The sequence below is a fragment of the Canis lupus genome, chromosome 10, assembly GCF_003254725.2.
Source record: "Canis lupus dingo isolate Sandy chromosome 10, ASM325472v2, whole genome shotgun sequence".
NCBI lineage: Eukaryota > Metazoa > Chordata > Mammalia > Carnivora > Canidae > Canis > Canis lupus.
In genome coordinates this window covers 8,640,614-8,656,695 of record NC_064252.1, presented here as the reverse complement: position 1 = coordinate 8,656,695, position 16,082 = coordinate 8,640,614, and the positions used below count along the sequence as shown (strand labels likewise).

Below are 16,082 nucleotides of genomic sequence, written 5' to 3'. Positions count from 1 at the left end.
CATTTTGTACAACCAAGCAGATGAATTGCTCTAAGACAGTATTTTAAATATACTTTCAGAGACACTGAGCTCTTCCTCAAATCCTGTTTAATTAAAAAACGTAAAAGTGCTTAAAATATTTAAGCCTGTTGGTTGTCGCGGAGGGAAGCAGGGAGAGAAGTAGGTAGAGAAAGAGCCATTTTTCTGCTGTTGGAGGTTGTGTGGTGTGTGTGTGTTTTGGTAAATCTGTTGCAGGATTCTGAGAAAAAAAGTAAACATATCCAATGCTTATTCTTTTGTTTTCAGCCTTTAAATGTTAAAGTCACACTGTGGAGTGAGGCACATGTTCGTGCATAAATCAATTTTTGCAAACACATATGGTGCTATATTAAGTTTTAAAGTGTAGTCTATTTAGAAAACAGCTGCAATATTCCTTTACCGAATTTCTGTTAAGAGTTTATCATTTTGTTCACCACAGACATACATGATATTGAAATTAAACATATAAAGTAAATTAAACATATAAAGTCGTTAACAATTTAAGAGAAGTTGACCTAACCTGAAAAGAGATGAAGCCACCAATACAATATCTAGAAAAAGAAAACCAGTTTCTTTTCTGAACTCAGTCTTCCACAGTGACTCACGTAAATTAAAAGAAGATTAAAAAATGAAAAACACATTCATGTAACAGTTTTGCCCCCCAAGAAACTCTGTTTTGTCCATTTTAATTAGCAAGCGCTGCTTCCCGAAGTGATCTTTAAAAAAAAATCAATCACAGACATGTATTTTGGTTTTTTATTTGGAGGAAATTTCTCCAAAATAGGCACAACCCTTTCCAATTGTGGAAAGAACGTGCCACCATGTTGTCAACACCAGCCTGGCAGCTTCATCTTAGACTGTGTCCCTGAAGTAATCCTTTCTTAAGATTTTTTTATTTTTCTATTTTTAAGTAACCTGTACACCCAACATGGGGCTCGAACTTACAACCCCGAGATCAAGAGTAGCACATTCTACCGACTGAACCAGCCAGGGCCCCCATGTCCCTGAAATAATCCTAGCAAGACTTTCTACATTTGGTGTCTTTGAAGGTATTTTTCCAACATCTACTTCTAAGTGTACTTTCTTTTTTTGTAATCTCATTGAACACAGTAGCAGTGCTAATGTCACTTATATTTATGTCTCTAAGTATTGGATCCAAGAGATTAGCAGCCACAGTAACTCTTCAGGGTACAGTAATTAATGACATAATACTGTGCAAATTTTTTTTTTTTTTTTGGCCTGCAATTACGTAGTTTTAAGAAATCATCTTGCGGGAATGACCTATGTAGCCTAACCATATGCTTTTTTCCCTTCATTCAACAAACATGTATTAAGCAACTACTGTATACCACTATCCTCAATTTTGAAGGAAATGCAAAACACATAGGTATCTCTTCTCAAGGAGCTTACAAAACTGGTAAACAAAGATACAAAGTGTTCAGAAATTACCAGGACAAGAGAAAATGGATGATGCTGCGAGCAAGGCACTAATAATACGTGTTCATGTTCCAGGGGTGAGCCAGCCTGCATCTGACTCAGGGAGTTGGGAGCTACTACGTAAAAAGAGCTGGTGTCAAAACCAGACTTGGAAGGTCAAAGAAGATGTTACGTAGTTGAAAGTGGGAGAAAGAAACTGTAGGGAAAAGCGAAGGTATGAAAATGTCCTGTTGATGGGGTGGGAAGTTTACTTGCTTGGCTATATGTGTGTGAAGAAAATGGTAAACAGAGAGCTAACTAGTCCTATCTATGTGACCCGGAAAATTTGTAATTTACTCAGTCACTAATTGAGGAGGCACTGGCAGTTTATGAACAGAGGAATGACCAGAGAGAGAAATGACCTGAAAGAATAATCTAGAAGTGGCCAAAGAACACAAACGTAACAAGATTAGGGGAAGTACAAGGTGTGTGTGTGAGACCACAAGGCTGAGTGTAAGTAGGGTAATCACAGAATTTGCCCTCCCCAAATAAGGCACTCTGGGGAGTGAAAGAGGGTGCTACTGGTAGTTACACTGGAGCACAGGCATACGCTGGGACTGTCCTCAAAAAACATGACATCTGATCATCTTCATCATGGGGCACTAGTGTGACATTTTGAGAGGTAATCGGTTTATACTATATGAAGCACCTTATTTAAAAATGGTTTGAAAGTTAACCCCTTTAGAAATAAAATCACGTATTTTTTCATAACACCTCCCATCTCAAAACCATTAAAAAAATCCCACATAGGACTTGCTCAGGGCTATTGCTGAACCACAAATTGCTCACTGGCACACAGAAAACTCAGGGTCCTTCTATTCTATAAGCTCTTTGAGGACAAGCAATATGTTTTCTTCATCTCGCAACTTGCTCCAGGTCCAAGCACAGCCTTCCGTATAAGAGCTAGTTGATTTTTGCCATGTTGTATTAGGCGAGAGACCAAAGGCAGCATATGGAAACTTCTGAGTTGAAAGCCATTAAGGTCTCCTCCAGGGGCAAGTGGCAATTAGAATGGAATCACACAAGGTACTTAACAGTAAAAAGGACAGAGAGGAGGGAAGGCAGGGACACAATGGATTCAAAGATGACTGTGCTACCCAGGACAGTAGCCACTAGCCACACTTGGCTATTTAAGCTCAAATTCATTAAGGTGAAATAAAGCCAAATATTCAGCTCCTCAAACACCCTAGCCACCCTTCAAGTATTCAAGTAAACACATGGGGCTGGTGGCTACCATATTGGGTGGCACAAATCCAGAACATTTCCATCGTCTCAGAAAGTTCTTTTTGACAGTTGCTCTAGAAGAACTAGAAGAATCCTGGCCCCTTCAACAGCAGAGAAAGAAAGCTGACAGGTAGGTAGGTCTGAGAGGCAAAGGCACATCTAAGCTCTTCGTGGATGTCAAAAGCCGAGGAGAGGGAAAGGCCGAGGCAGGCTGGGGGACACCTGAAGACCTCAGACAAAGCAGGAAAGTCTGACTGCAAACACATTCGCACAAGTGAACACCTGCTTGAGGCTCTAAGTGAATCTGATGAAGGAGGAGAGAAGTGAGACAAGAACATGAGGCTGGAAAAGTAAGACTTCTTAGCTTGACTCCTATTTCTTTAGGTACAGATCTGTATTCTATAATTTTTTAAAACATTTTATTTATTTATTCATGAGAGACAGAAAGAGAGAGAGGCAGAGACACAGGCAGAGGGAGAAGCAGACTCTTCGCAGGGAGCCCGATGTGGGACTTGATCCCAGGACCCCAGGGTCACGACCTGAGCCGAAGGCAGATGCTTAACCACTGAGCCTCCCAGGCGTCCTGTGTCCTATAATTTTTCAAACCCTCCACCAACTATGGCCTATATCTGAACGCTGGTAAGCATGGGGTCACTAACTGGTATTATAGATAAAAAGGGCCCACGGGCATCATGCCTGGGTGATACAGTCTACATTTCTCCCCACGGTCAAGGATGGCAATATTACAGGATTGTCAAGATTTCCCTTTTGTGACTTTTAAGACTGTTTCTACATAATTTGTGTTAATAATTTAGATAAAAACGATAGAAAGGAGGCACTTGGGTGGCTCAGCGGTTGAGCACCTGCCTTCAGCTCAGGGCATGATCCCCAGGTCCAGGGATCAAGTCCCACGTCGGGCTCCCTGCAGGGAGCCTGCTTCTCCCCCTCTGCCTGTGTCTCTGCCTCTCTCTGTGTGTCTCTCATAAATAAATAAATAAAATCTTAAAAAAAAACTACAAAACACAATAGAACAGGCTAGGTGATTAATATTGGAAGCAGAAATGCAAAAGGACTATTCTCTTAAAAATCACAAAGGAACATGATGGGCAACGTTTTGACACTTTGGCTTCATGTATGGGACTTTTGTGCGCATGCGTGTTTTGTGTCAAAGGGTTCCCCATTATTGCAATATTTAATATATATAAAACACACCCTACTGAAATGTTGAGTAACTAAGCTGTGTATTGCTCTTTCATGGATTTAATGTGTAAAAGTGTAAATGTAAGGCTGCCTGTTATGTAAGTGACAGAGAAAAATCAAAGAAGCACAGCAAAATTATGAGAGGGTTAAAAACAATATTCTTGCGGCACTTTATCCTAACAGAAGAGTTATTATCACAAAAATGGGAAATAAACTTTTTTCACTTCAGAATACACATGAAACCTGAATATCATTTGAAGTTGATAACAGAAACTGGTGTTTCCAACTATGTCATTGAGTACAACGCTTTTAAGCCTTGGGCCAACGTAGGAATTACTGAATCAAATTTTTGTTTTTTTGAGTGGTAAAGGTCAAGAACTGTAGTCAGTCATAAAACATATGGAATACTGAGGGATGATTCAAACAATCTGACTTACTATTGTATGTATACACATTCATTTTTTTGAATTAGTACATACCATTGGAAACTGCATCAACCCATAAAAATAACTCATACGCCTATTATGTTTTTCCATTTTAGGCTTGTAATAGCAATAACGATCTTAGCAAAAGACATTTCCTTGGAATTAATGGCTGGCTGGGAGGCAGAGCCAAGGGCCACTGGTTCCTCCCAGCTGGTCATTAATCCTCAGGAAATGCCTGCACCTCCATCATTATTGCTAAAGCACCATTACAGAAAATTCTCACAGTTCCAATATATGGAAATTTGAGGCTATTTTGCAAGCCCACAGTATTCATGTTAGTTAATAGGCCACCACTGAGCACAGAGGACGTAATTATCAAAACGACAGAAGGGAAAATATTGTTCTCCTAGGTCTGTAAGATTATAGGAAATGGGGACTAGCCTTATGGGAAGAAGTATATTTGAAGCTAAAAGACATTAATTTAAAAGGATATTTGGAATCACGTACATAAAAGTTAATAAAAGACACGACATCCATTCCCATTACTTGGGTAAAAAATATTTTTTTTTAAAAAAGGTACAAATTAAGGTTATATGGACATTTATTTCCTCCCAAGCTGATCAAAGAGAATGAGGTCAAGAAGCCCATTTCTAAAAGCAAATAATTATATTCGACTAGTGAAGTGTAGGTAAATGCATGCAGTTGAGGATAGGATTTCTTTCTAAGTTTCAACTTGAAAACTGTACACATACCATTAAATATTACACAGCAAACATTTGTTCTAGACTCTATTACCACAATAGTTTTTTAAAATTTTTTTTTATCTTGGCTAGAGGCTTAAGCACATGCAAACAAGCATCTAATAACCGATGATCAAAATGATAAATATAGCATTGTGTGTTCTGTGATCTAGTTTTCAATTCTAAACAAAACAAAACAAAACCAAAAAAACAAAACAAAACAAAACCCAAAAAACAAACCCTACAGATGTACTGGCTTCCAGTCTGAGATGAAAATGAAAATTAGGTGTTTTCAGGTCTATTCATTCCCTCCTTTAAATAAACAGAGCCTCACAAATGGTTTCAAAGTAGGGAATTAATCCAAAAATCACACCCAAAACAGTCTATAAATCTTTTCAATGTGTTATTGTAACAAACTACAAATGTTGGATATGATGCTTTTACAAGTAATGAAATTCACTGTGGGTTCTCATTGTGTGTTACGAATACCTGCCTGGTTCTAAAAATGATTTGAGAATTAAGGGCCTCCTCCCCGCTCCCGCCCCCAAATGCTGAAGTCCTAACCCCTGTGTATCTATGAATGTGGCCTTATTTGGAAATAGGGTCTCTGCAGCTACAACTGAGTTAAGATGAGGTCGTTCGGGTAGGCCCTCATCCATTATGACTGGAGTCCTTTTTACAGAAGAGGAGACATCCAGACACACAGGAAGAGTATCATCTGATGACAGAGGGAGAGATTAGAGTGATGCAAGCCAAGAAACATCAAGAACTACTAGCAGCCCCAGAAGCCAAGGAAGAGGGATGGAACAGATTCTCCTCGAGCCTTCAGAGAGAGCACGTCCCTGCCAACACCTTGATTTCAGACTTCTGGTTTCCAGAACCGTTAGAGGATAAATTTCTGTCGGGTTAAGGCACCCAAGTTTATGGTACTTGGTTACAGCAGCCCCAGGAAGCAATTCCAGCTTCTGAAGGAAGAGGTTCATTAGAAGAACTGTCAACATCACAAATGAAAAGCCAAGAAAGACTGGTAGGGTGACAGGGAAACTGCTCCCGAGAGTGGAAAAGCCATGTACTAGGAGTCAGGAAACCTGGGTCTTGTAGCTGATGAGGTTGTGTGACCTTGAACTGGACACCTAAGTGTTCTCGACTTTCATTTTGTCACCTGCAGAATATGAGGGAATTCAACTGCATAATCTCCCATCTGGGTCTAGGGTTACTGTTGGGCACAGAAAGCCCCAAATAGGCCAACATTTTCAGACCTACAAAAAAATCACTATTTTGGCCGAGCTTGGACAAGGCATCAGTGGAAGACGACAGGACAGGCTTTCATTTGCCACGTCCACGGCCACACTGGCAGCTTGACCACATTTATTTGGATCAAGTAAGGCCCAAGGGAAGTTTGCCATAGAACTCAGAGCCGCCTGTCCTGATATTCTTCTACAATTTTTTTAATATATAGTTTTTCTGAGCTTCCCGGATTCTCAAAATGTCTCCAGCTGATTTAAAAGTAATTTTACGAGGAATCCCTGTGTGGCTCACTGGTTTAGCGCCTGCCTTCAGCCCAAGGCAGTGATCCTGGAGTCCTGGGATCGAGTCCTGCATCGGGCTCCCTCCCAGAGGGTGCCTGTTCCTCCCTCTGCCTGTGTCTCTGCCTCTCTCTCTGTGTTTCTCATGAATAAATAAAATCTTAAAAAAATAAAAGTAATTTCAGTTTAAATAATTGTTACCATCAGAAATAAAGAGTGTTACTTGTGAATCATGACGTTTTGAAGTGCCAATAGGGGATGTCTTAGTCCAAAGAGGAAAAGAAGTGCTTTAAATGCCAAAGCAGAGTTGGGATTTAGGATTCAACAGAACAGTGATAACAAATATGTGATACCTGTTCTCCAGAAGGATCCAGGGCGATCAGATTTACAGCTTGTTGCTCATTGGGTATTATGCTCAAACATCATCATCATCACCACCATCATCATCATCCTCAGAACGTGACCATCTAATCAAACACTCAGATTCCAGGAGTGACTAGTAGAACGCAGTGGACCTTTGTCATTCTCAAATTTTAATATTTATAGCTTGAACTATTTGTAAATCCAGTGTTTCTCAGACTGGAGTACATGACTGAGATATTCGGCTGGTGAGGCAGCTTAGCCATCTGCCAGTGTTTGCACCTCAGCACAACTTTGCTCTGTGTGTGTGTGTGTGTGTGTGTGTGTGTGTGTGTCAGTGGCAATTTTTATTTTTTATTTTTAAGTTGGGGAACCTAATGGTATTGCGGCATTCTCAAATGTGGATATTCCTATAGGTCTCAGGATAACAGGATTCTACTGCAGTTCGTTCTAGAGACTGGGCCAGAGAGCCAAAGCACAATTAACAGGACATTTCCCCAATGAAGATCTGTTCTCATGGACAAAGTCTGTGTGAAATGGATTTCTAGAGGGAGAAAAGTATTTATCCACAACTTCAGGACTCTGGAGACATGTTTCAATATATCCCAGGAGGACAAACAGGTACTCAGATCAGCCTGTTGTTGTATGTGGCCTCAGGAAAAGCAGGTGTGTTACCCTACGAGGCCAACTCTTTGCTTCCTGGCCTCTGAAATTGGCAGACCTCTTCACATAGTACAAAAGCATAAGTTACTCCAGGCAAATAGTTAGCTGTGTGCCAAGCCCACCTATGATTTTGGCTGGGCCAGCAGTCCTTTCTAATGAGGGAATGTGAAAGAGTAACTACATAGCCACAGACAGGAACCAGGGGCCAGATTTCCACTCTCCACCTTCCTACAGCCACAAAAAGGTTGTGCGTGCTTAGAAGAGAAGATGCGTAATGTCTGTCATCACAGGATGTGTCGAACGCTCTCAAGTAACCTACAGTCTTAGAAGAGAACACGTCTGGTGGTCATACGGGAATCCACACGGGGGTAAAACTGTATAGAACTTAATACACACACACACACACACACACACACACACGAGTACACACAAACAGAGGAATACGGGAGGATGAGAGGTGGACTGTGTTCATGTAATATCCTAGTTGAGACTCTAGATTTTCTACTACAGCTTTACAAAATACCACCACTGAGGGGAAATTGGGCAAAGCATAAGAGGGACTGTTCTGTATAACTTCTTACCATATAAATTCCTGCAAAGGAATTTATAATTATAGGAATTGGAAAGAAAGATGAGGCTGTATTTGCTGGAGTTGGGAGTAAAGAAGAGAGGAAGAAAGTAAGGGAGTCGAATTTTTCTCTCTACCAGGGAAAGGGCAAGAAACAAACGTTTTTATTTAAAAAAAAATATGGCTGTGGAAGGTTATCAAAAGGTTCTTTTCTAGTTTGATGTTTTCCCTATCTAGGAATTTGGAAACAATGTGGAAGGCCTTCCTTCTGATCTTTTTTCACGGGGGAAGAAGGGAGGTCAATAAAGTCCAAACAATGTTGGGAGAACGCAAAGTATCTCTAACACATGTACCCCCATCGACTGTTTTTCATACTGAACACTTTCGAACGTCACAATATTACACACAGTTTACCAATTTTGCATGAAGTTAAAAGTCATTAACCCCGTAAGAGATTTTATTATGATTCATGAGCATGGGAAGCCTAGCCGCAAACCAGCGTAATCATCTTTTGTAGATTAACTGGAGTCTGGAACTGCATTCCCACACATCTGCCTCAGCTCTCACTATGGATTTTAATTGGGGAACCTAATGCCATGGTGGTGTTCTCAAATTTGGATATTCCTATTTGAGGTCCAGAGAGAGACAGGAAAAGCAACTAAATTTATTGAGCACTCACTATGTGCCAAGCACTGTGTATTGAGCTGCCTAGACCAGGAAGGGTGGGACCCGTGTGTGGTGAGGGTACAGGCTCATGCCCCAGACATGACATCACACTACCACTCTGCCCACTCAGAATCACTGACTTAGGAGGCCAAAAACGATTACATGATTCAGTGGCTAAGGTCACAGACAGCCATGGAGGAAAGGGCCCTAGGAAAGCAGCATCTACAAATCCCAAATGGACAGCTGGATCACTGTGGCTAATTTTACTGGAATATAGAAACACGTAACATAATCAACAGGAATGGTTCACCAAAATCCATTCTCTACCACCCAAACTTGAGTTCTTTCATCCCCGTAATTAAACATAAAACCAAGCCAAACTGACGCCACAAAACTAAAATCAGTATGATACAAATATGGAGGAAAGCTTCTTCTATAAATGCTAACTGGATATTCAATAGATTGGTTTTTTTTAAGAAAACAACACATAAATATTCATTTAAATATTACTATGTCCACTCTACTTTCTTTCCTCTCAATTTTAACACTCTTGGACGGTCCTCATGGCTTGTGCCCTCACAGCTGAGGTGCTTGGCGTTCCTAATGGTTTCTTCCAACACCACATCCTCAACTCCCCACGGGTCAGTCTACCAGATAACCTCCCTCCTTAGATTGGATCGCTGCAGAAATGGATTGTCCTCTACGGCCCAGGCTCACTGTAAGCTCCAAGGTCACTTCCACCGTGAGCAATCCTCCAGGTCCCAAAGTTCCCTTCTCACTCAAGTAGGTTTTGAAGCATGCCGTTCTTCTGTTTGGAACTTGGCAGTGACATGGGTCTATAATCCTCTCCTTTAATGTCCATCACTTAAGACATCTTTCCTGTGCATCTCCTCCGGGGATGCTTCACCCCTTTATTTACACTTTGATCACCCGACCCCCTCTTCACCTTACCCAACACTGCTCATTGGCTCACCCTCTCTGCACACAAGTTTAATTGTTTACTGTCTGAACTGCTTTAACTTGTGTCATTATACAGCTGAAGGTTGCCCGCTTTAGCCTTCCCACCGTAAGAGCAGATGAAAATGGAAATAAAAAAAGAGCAAATGCCTCCTAATTGCTATGTAGAACAAGGGTGAGGCTAAAGATGGTGGCCTAAGTTTTAAAAGTTCTATGAACAACAAACAATTTCATTCACCCTATTATGAAGTATTACATTTAACTGCTGATTATATGTACTGCTATCACCTTATGACTGCATGGTGCTTTGTGACTCATAAACTACTTCCTTACGTTATTCTAACTGAAACCCAGAGAAGAAGCCACAGGACATCTGATACTTGTCATTTCCATCTTACATATGAGCAAACAGGCTCACGGGTGTTAAGTGACTTATCCAAGGACATACAGTTACAAATTCATTAACTCAGAAAACAGGTCAGCTGGACCTTCCATTGCAAACCTAGCGTTCCATCTACGATACCATCTGAAGTTTTGTATAGAACCAAGATTACTAGATTAGAAAAGCAGGAAAAAGTCGGAAATACCTGGGAATGTTACCATGGGGAAAAGAAAAAGCTGACTCCATGAATTCTCGCAGATTTTGACACTAATGATACAAGATACCGTATTTTGAGCATTTACTAGGAACTGGGCACTTTAGCTAAAACTGCAAGGGAAAGATTATCAGCTGTGTTTCACCAAAGAAGACTCTGAGACTCAGAGAGGCAATGATGGCTTAAGGCTGGTTACCAGACTCAAACCCAGATCTGCTCGGACCCAAAGTGTGTATGCTTTACACCGCCCCAAGTAAGAAGAATTATTCTGAAGAGGGACATACCAGATGTTTTCTGTCACCACACAACACACGAGAAGGACTGAAGACTTCAGCCATGAAAGTGAAGAAGGAGACAGTCACAGGAGACATAAGCACAAAAAATCTAAGAGAAGCAAAGAAGGAAAAGAAGCAGGCAGTGAGCCTGCCCCTGAACAGGAGAGCACCGAAGCTGCACCTGCCTATGGCCTGTTGTGTATGTTAGGGCCAGAAACGTACCATAAATCTTATTATTTTTCTGGATAATTTTTAAGAAATTTACTTTTAATCTTGTTCTGTTAGTGTGAAAAGTTAACTTTTTTCTCAAAATAAAAGTGTGAATTTTTCATGTTAAGTTAAAAATCTTTGTCTTGTAATATTTAAAAAGTAAAGACAGGGGTGCCTGAGTGGCTCAGTGCTTGAGCGTCTGTCTGCCTTTGGCTCAGAGCATGATCCCAGGATCCAGGATCAAGTCCCACATCAGGTTCCTTGCAAGGAGGCTGCTTCTCCCTCTGCCTATGTCTCTGCCTCTCTCTCCGTGTGTCTTTCATGAATAAATAAATAAAATCTTAAAAAATAATAATAAATAAATAAACCTAAACTTTAAAAAAAAAGACAGCAATGACTTTATATCCAAAAATATATATATATGTATAAGGAGATATATGTTGAATATAAGACCCTCCTGTGACAGGCAGGGTGTTTAAATTTGCACACCAAAAAAATAAATAAATAAATAAATAAATAAATAAATAAATAAATAAATAAATAAATTTGCACACCACTACCAAGGGTACTCATGACATCTTTCTAGACACCTTTTCCTCATACATAAAGAGAGTTTCTACCAAAGATAGTTTTGAGATTGAGAGTAAATAAATACAAACATTTTCTCTGTCTCAAAAATTCTAGAGAAAGATAAAACCACAAAATAGGACACCTAAATTTTCGAAGTTGCGTTTGCCTCAAGGGGAGAGAACATCAGCTTCTCAACCTGGGGCACTGAAGTTTTATTGTAACATAATTACTTAAAATAATAGAAAATATCAATAATGGATACATATCACGTCATAACAATCCTGGGCAGAAAACTCCTTTTGAGCCAAAGGAAAAAAAAATCAGTGGCAAGAGAATTCTTCATACTTGTGATTACATATGGCCAAAGTTTCTCAAACTACATAATCTAGGTACATTGGACATCCTATTAATCCCATAATGTACATACTGAACATAAAAGCTCACTGGCTTCATCATAGCAGGAAACAACGTGATACTTACTGTAAGGGCATGAATCAGTTCTCTGTGAATACTTAGGAACCCCTAAGAGGTTTCGACAATGCAAGTTAGATAATAGAGCAGTTTTGTTCCCATAGGTGTTAACAACTGAAAAGAGTCCTAGTTGATATGAAGTGAGATTGGTGACTTAAAGGCAAAGCAGATTAAGACTGTGTATTAGACCAAGTCACCGTTTTATTGTTTAGAAAATTAAAGATTTTTTTTTGAAAATTAAAGATTTTATAAAGAAGATGTGGTTTATGTATACAATGGAATATTCCTCAGCCATTAGAAATAACAAATACCCACCATTTGCTTCAACGTGGATGGAACTGGAGGGGATTATGCTGAGTGAAGTAAGTCAATCGGAGAAGGACAAACATTATATGTTCTCATTCATTTGGGGAATATAAATAATAGTGAAAGGGAATAGAAGGGAAGGGAGAAGAAATGGGTGGGAAATATCAGAAAGGGAGACAGACCATAAAGACTCCTAACTCTGGGAAATGAACTAGGGGTGGTGGAAGGGGAGGAGGGCGGGGGGTGGGGATGAATGGGTGACGGGCACTGAGGGGGGCACTTGACGGGATGAGCACTGGGTGTTATTCTGTATGTTGGTAAATTGAAAACCAATAAAAAATAAATTTATTAAAAAAAAAGAAAAAATTAAAGATTTTTAAACGGCTTTTGTGTAGCTCATCAAGGTAAAGGTAAAGCAACACACAAAATCCTAAGCCTGACTGGTTCGTGGATAAATTTTAATGTCCACAAAAAAGTCAGCTACCCCTGGAAGAAGAGCATTACTTACAAAACAAAACAGAACAAAAACAAACAAACAAAAAACACCACAAGATGCACCACTGCCGTGGTTTGGTAGCCTGGAGACGAGCATGCTGTATATGGCAAATCCAAACAGAACGTCATTAAACTCTATCCCATTGCTATGCAAGGAATTCAAAGGGGGCGTTTTAGGGCTGGGAACGAGTTCACTTTCACCCAACACATAAAGGAAATATATGGTCCAAAGATAAGAAAGGGGGATAAAGGATAAAACGTCAAACTTTATTTACTCCTGAGCAAGAAATTTGAAATGGACTAAGAGCACAGGAGAATGAAAATGTTCCAGGATGGGCAGTATGATGGCACATGGCCCATCCAATTCTTGCCGACCAAGTCCTAAGGAGCACACGAAGGCCAGCCTCGGGAGCAGGGGCCAGGGGCTGGGGAGGAGCACAGAGATGGTCACACGCACCCCCTCCACGCCATCAACTGACAGCCAGGCTTCATCCATTTCCATTAGGGACGTTAAAGGACACTGAGGTTGGGCCATCTACAAGAATAAAGGCAAGAAAGAAAATGTAGGCCCTGAGATCCTGTAAGAAGGGAATTATCCTGTAGGATCAGCTTCTGACACCCACCGGTACACGTCTCCTCGGACATCAGCATCACTTGGAACAGTGAATAAAATAAAAGACTGCAAGGCAAAGGGTACTTTAGAGAACACGATCCACTAACATCTTAGGATTCCCTGTTCCTCCGCACAGGTTCCGTAATAGGGTGCTCCCTCAAGATTGGAAATATTTGGATTATCTGGAAACTTGGCAGGCCTGCACTTCCTTTATTGGTAATGTTAATGCTTCAACTTCTAAGTTATGCGACATTGCTACCTTTATTATTCCGACTGTGGGGTCCTTACCCCTAGTGATGTGAAACCCAGGGTATTAGATCCCCCGCAACCCTACCCACCAATGAATCCTTAGCTGTAAACCCCTCAGCTTTCTGTGGGGTGCTTCAAAACGCCCCTTCAGAATGCCCCCTGGAAAGAAGTGCTTCAAAATGCCTCCAAAAGAAGTCAAAGAAACAAACAGTTATTAACTGATTTTCCTCTTTTGCTTACTTTCACGTCAACACTAAAAGGAGCAAAGGACATGGGACACAGGAGGTTAAAGTTAAGTTTATGTAGAAAAAAAAAATTTGAAGCCACCTGAGAAAATTATTCTGTGAGGTTTTGCCAACAAAGCTTTCTTCTGTTTTTCTTTCTTTCTCTCTTTTTTTCTTTCTTCTGTTTTTCTGATGAGCCAAAGCTGGGACAGAAATTCTTTGAGGTACGGGACTAGAGTCTATTTTGGAAAGTCGAATGCTATTTCCAGGAATGAGGAAATGGAAAGATTAATATAGGGCAAGGCATTCAACGTCTGTATCGGCCTGGGTGATAGAGACTCACGGTTCACTTCTTCAGTGGGAAAGCATAACCTGGAATTTGAAATTAGTACAAACACTGCCTTGACACCTCTGGTTTGTACTGTTAACCCCTTTGTAGCTTCTTTGAAAATATGAATCGTCAGATTAAAAAAGACAAAGATTGCAATTCAAATCCACATTCATACTGGAAAATAAACATTCAAAACCCGTGGTTTATACGCAGTAAAGAAATACCATCATCCCATTCAGTCGACATTTATGATGAAGTCTTGCTATGGGCCTGACACGGTACTAACACCAACAACTGTGAGCTACTGAATGCCTACCACATGGTGAACAAAGGTTTTTGATGGCTTCTCATTGAATTCTTACAAAATACTCCTGTGAAGTGAAAACTACAACTGCCCTCTGTTTTACACACAAGAAACTGGTGACAGTGGGTCACCTGCCTTGATAAAGCTGCTACCTGAATGCAGGCAGTCTGAGCTTTTAATCACTCCGCTGAATTCCCTCCTAGGTCCCAGGTGCTAAGGGTAAAAGGATAAATATGATATGCTTTCCACTTTCAAGAGCTCGTTTTTAAATACAGAGAGTAGCAAGATCCAGAAATATTAAAATATACAATTAATCGCTTTGACACCAAGTGATTTGAAAGTTGCTTGATACACGTAAATCATCAGCACAAAGAGTAAAAATTAGAGCAATGTATGTTGACGTGGTGGCCCAATAGAATTATCCTGATCTTTCTGGTTCCTTCTCCTCTCCTTCTTGGGGACATGGAATCAGAAATCTGATTTCTGACAATTTAGTACCTATCTTTTTAAACCTATACTAACCAGATAAAATAGGACCCACTATTTTGAGAGATCAAATATGTGTTCATTCGATATTAGCTTGGATAGCTCCTGTGCTGATAATGAGAGAATGTCACCCCGGGCCCACTGGTACCATTAATTCAGCGATGATATGTAAAGATATCTTCAAATAATGACATAGAGTGACATTAGGATTTGGAAAGCAACACAATCTCTTCTATGGAAGGACTGTTAGATCCTGAAGAGCTCCAAATACTTGAAAACGGGAATTTAATTTAGCCTCACAGCATCCAAAGCACAGAGTAGGAATCGAAAGGGCTGGCATTGGGTTTTCCTCTTTGGTTCCCCAGACTGTAAGTAGCAGCAGCTCCCATCTATATTGTTGGTCTTGACAACCCCAGGACCTACCACAGGGCTTGATCCATGACACTGTCAGAAGATTTTAGGAAAATATTTAGATAAATGGAAAATTAAAGAATCAAAGCATCTTGCCATTGGAGCCTTGGGATTTAAGTGGTTTGGTCAAGTAAGAGAGAAGTAACCGAACAAGTTAAGTGAACAAAACAGTGTCCAAAACAGTGTCTCACTCTTGATTTTTGGCTCATGATCACTCGATTTTTGGTCATAATCTCAGGGTGGTGAGATCAGGCTCTGAGCTGAGTGTGGAACCTGCTTATGACTCTGTCTCCCTCTCCTTCTGCCCCTCCTGCCCACTCATGCAGGCATGCACACATTCTCTCTCTCTCTTTCTCAAAAACAAAACCAAAAACAGAGGGTCCAAGCAATTTCTTGCATGTCTGTGTTGTTCATCTTACATGCTTAGCCTCCTGGAGGACACTATGTTCAAGGAGACACTCAAAGTGCATTTTCTGGGTTAATGCATTGGAACCACAGCACAGAGTAATGACAGGCTGCTCTTGGCCATAGGGCGCGGGTTAGCTATATGATCTTCTCACATACAGGCAGGACTCTTTGAGCATCGTAGAGCAATCTCCCTCTCCCTGAATGTTAGAACCCTCATTCCACCACCTTAGTCTAATATAAGAGTAGATTTAATGCAATTCTTCTGAATCCGAACAGGGGGCAAAGGCCTGATTTGCAGCCACTCACTGAT

At 40.6% G+C, this 16,082-nt stretch overlaps 1 protein-coding gene across 2 annotated transcripts in view; it reads right to left on the bottom strand.

The window, feature by feature from the left end:
- Positions 1-16,082, bottom strand: part of HMGA2 (high mobility group AT-hook 2) — a 145,488-nt gene that overhangs the window by 107,467 nt on the left and 21,939 nt on the right. The window contains exon 4 of one of the 2 annotated variants that reach the window (XM_049115131.1): positions 11,631-13,281. The exons of the other annotated variant lie outside the window; for it this stretch is intronic. Coding sequence (XP_048971088.1) covers positions 13,018-13,281 — 264 coding nt within the window. The 3' untranslated portion in view covers positions 11,631-13,017. Of the gene's footprint in view, positions 1-11,630; positions 13,282-16,082 lie in introns of those variants that run through there. 2 annotated transcript variants of the gene reach the window in all.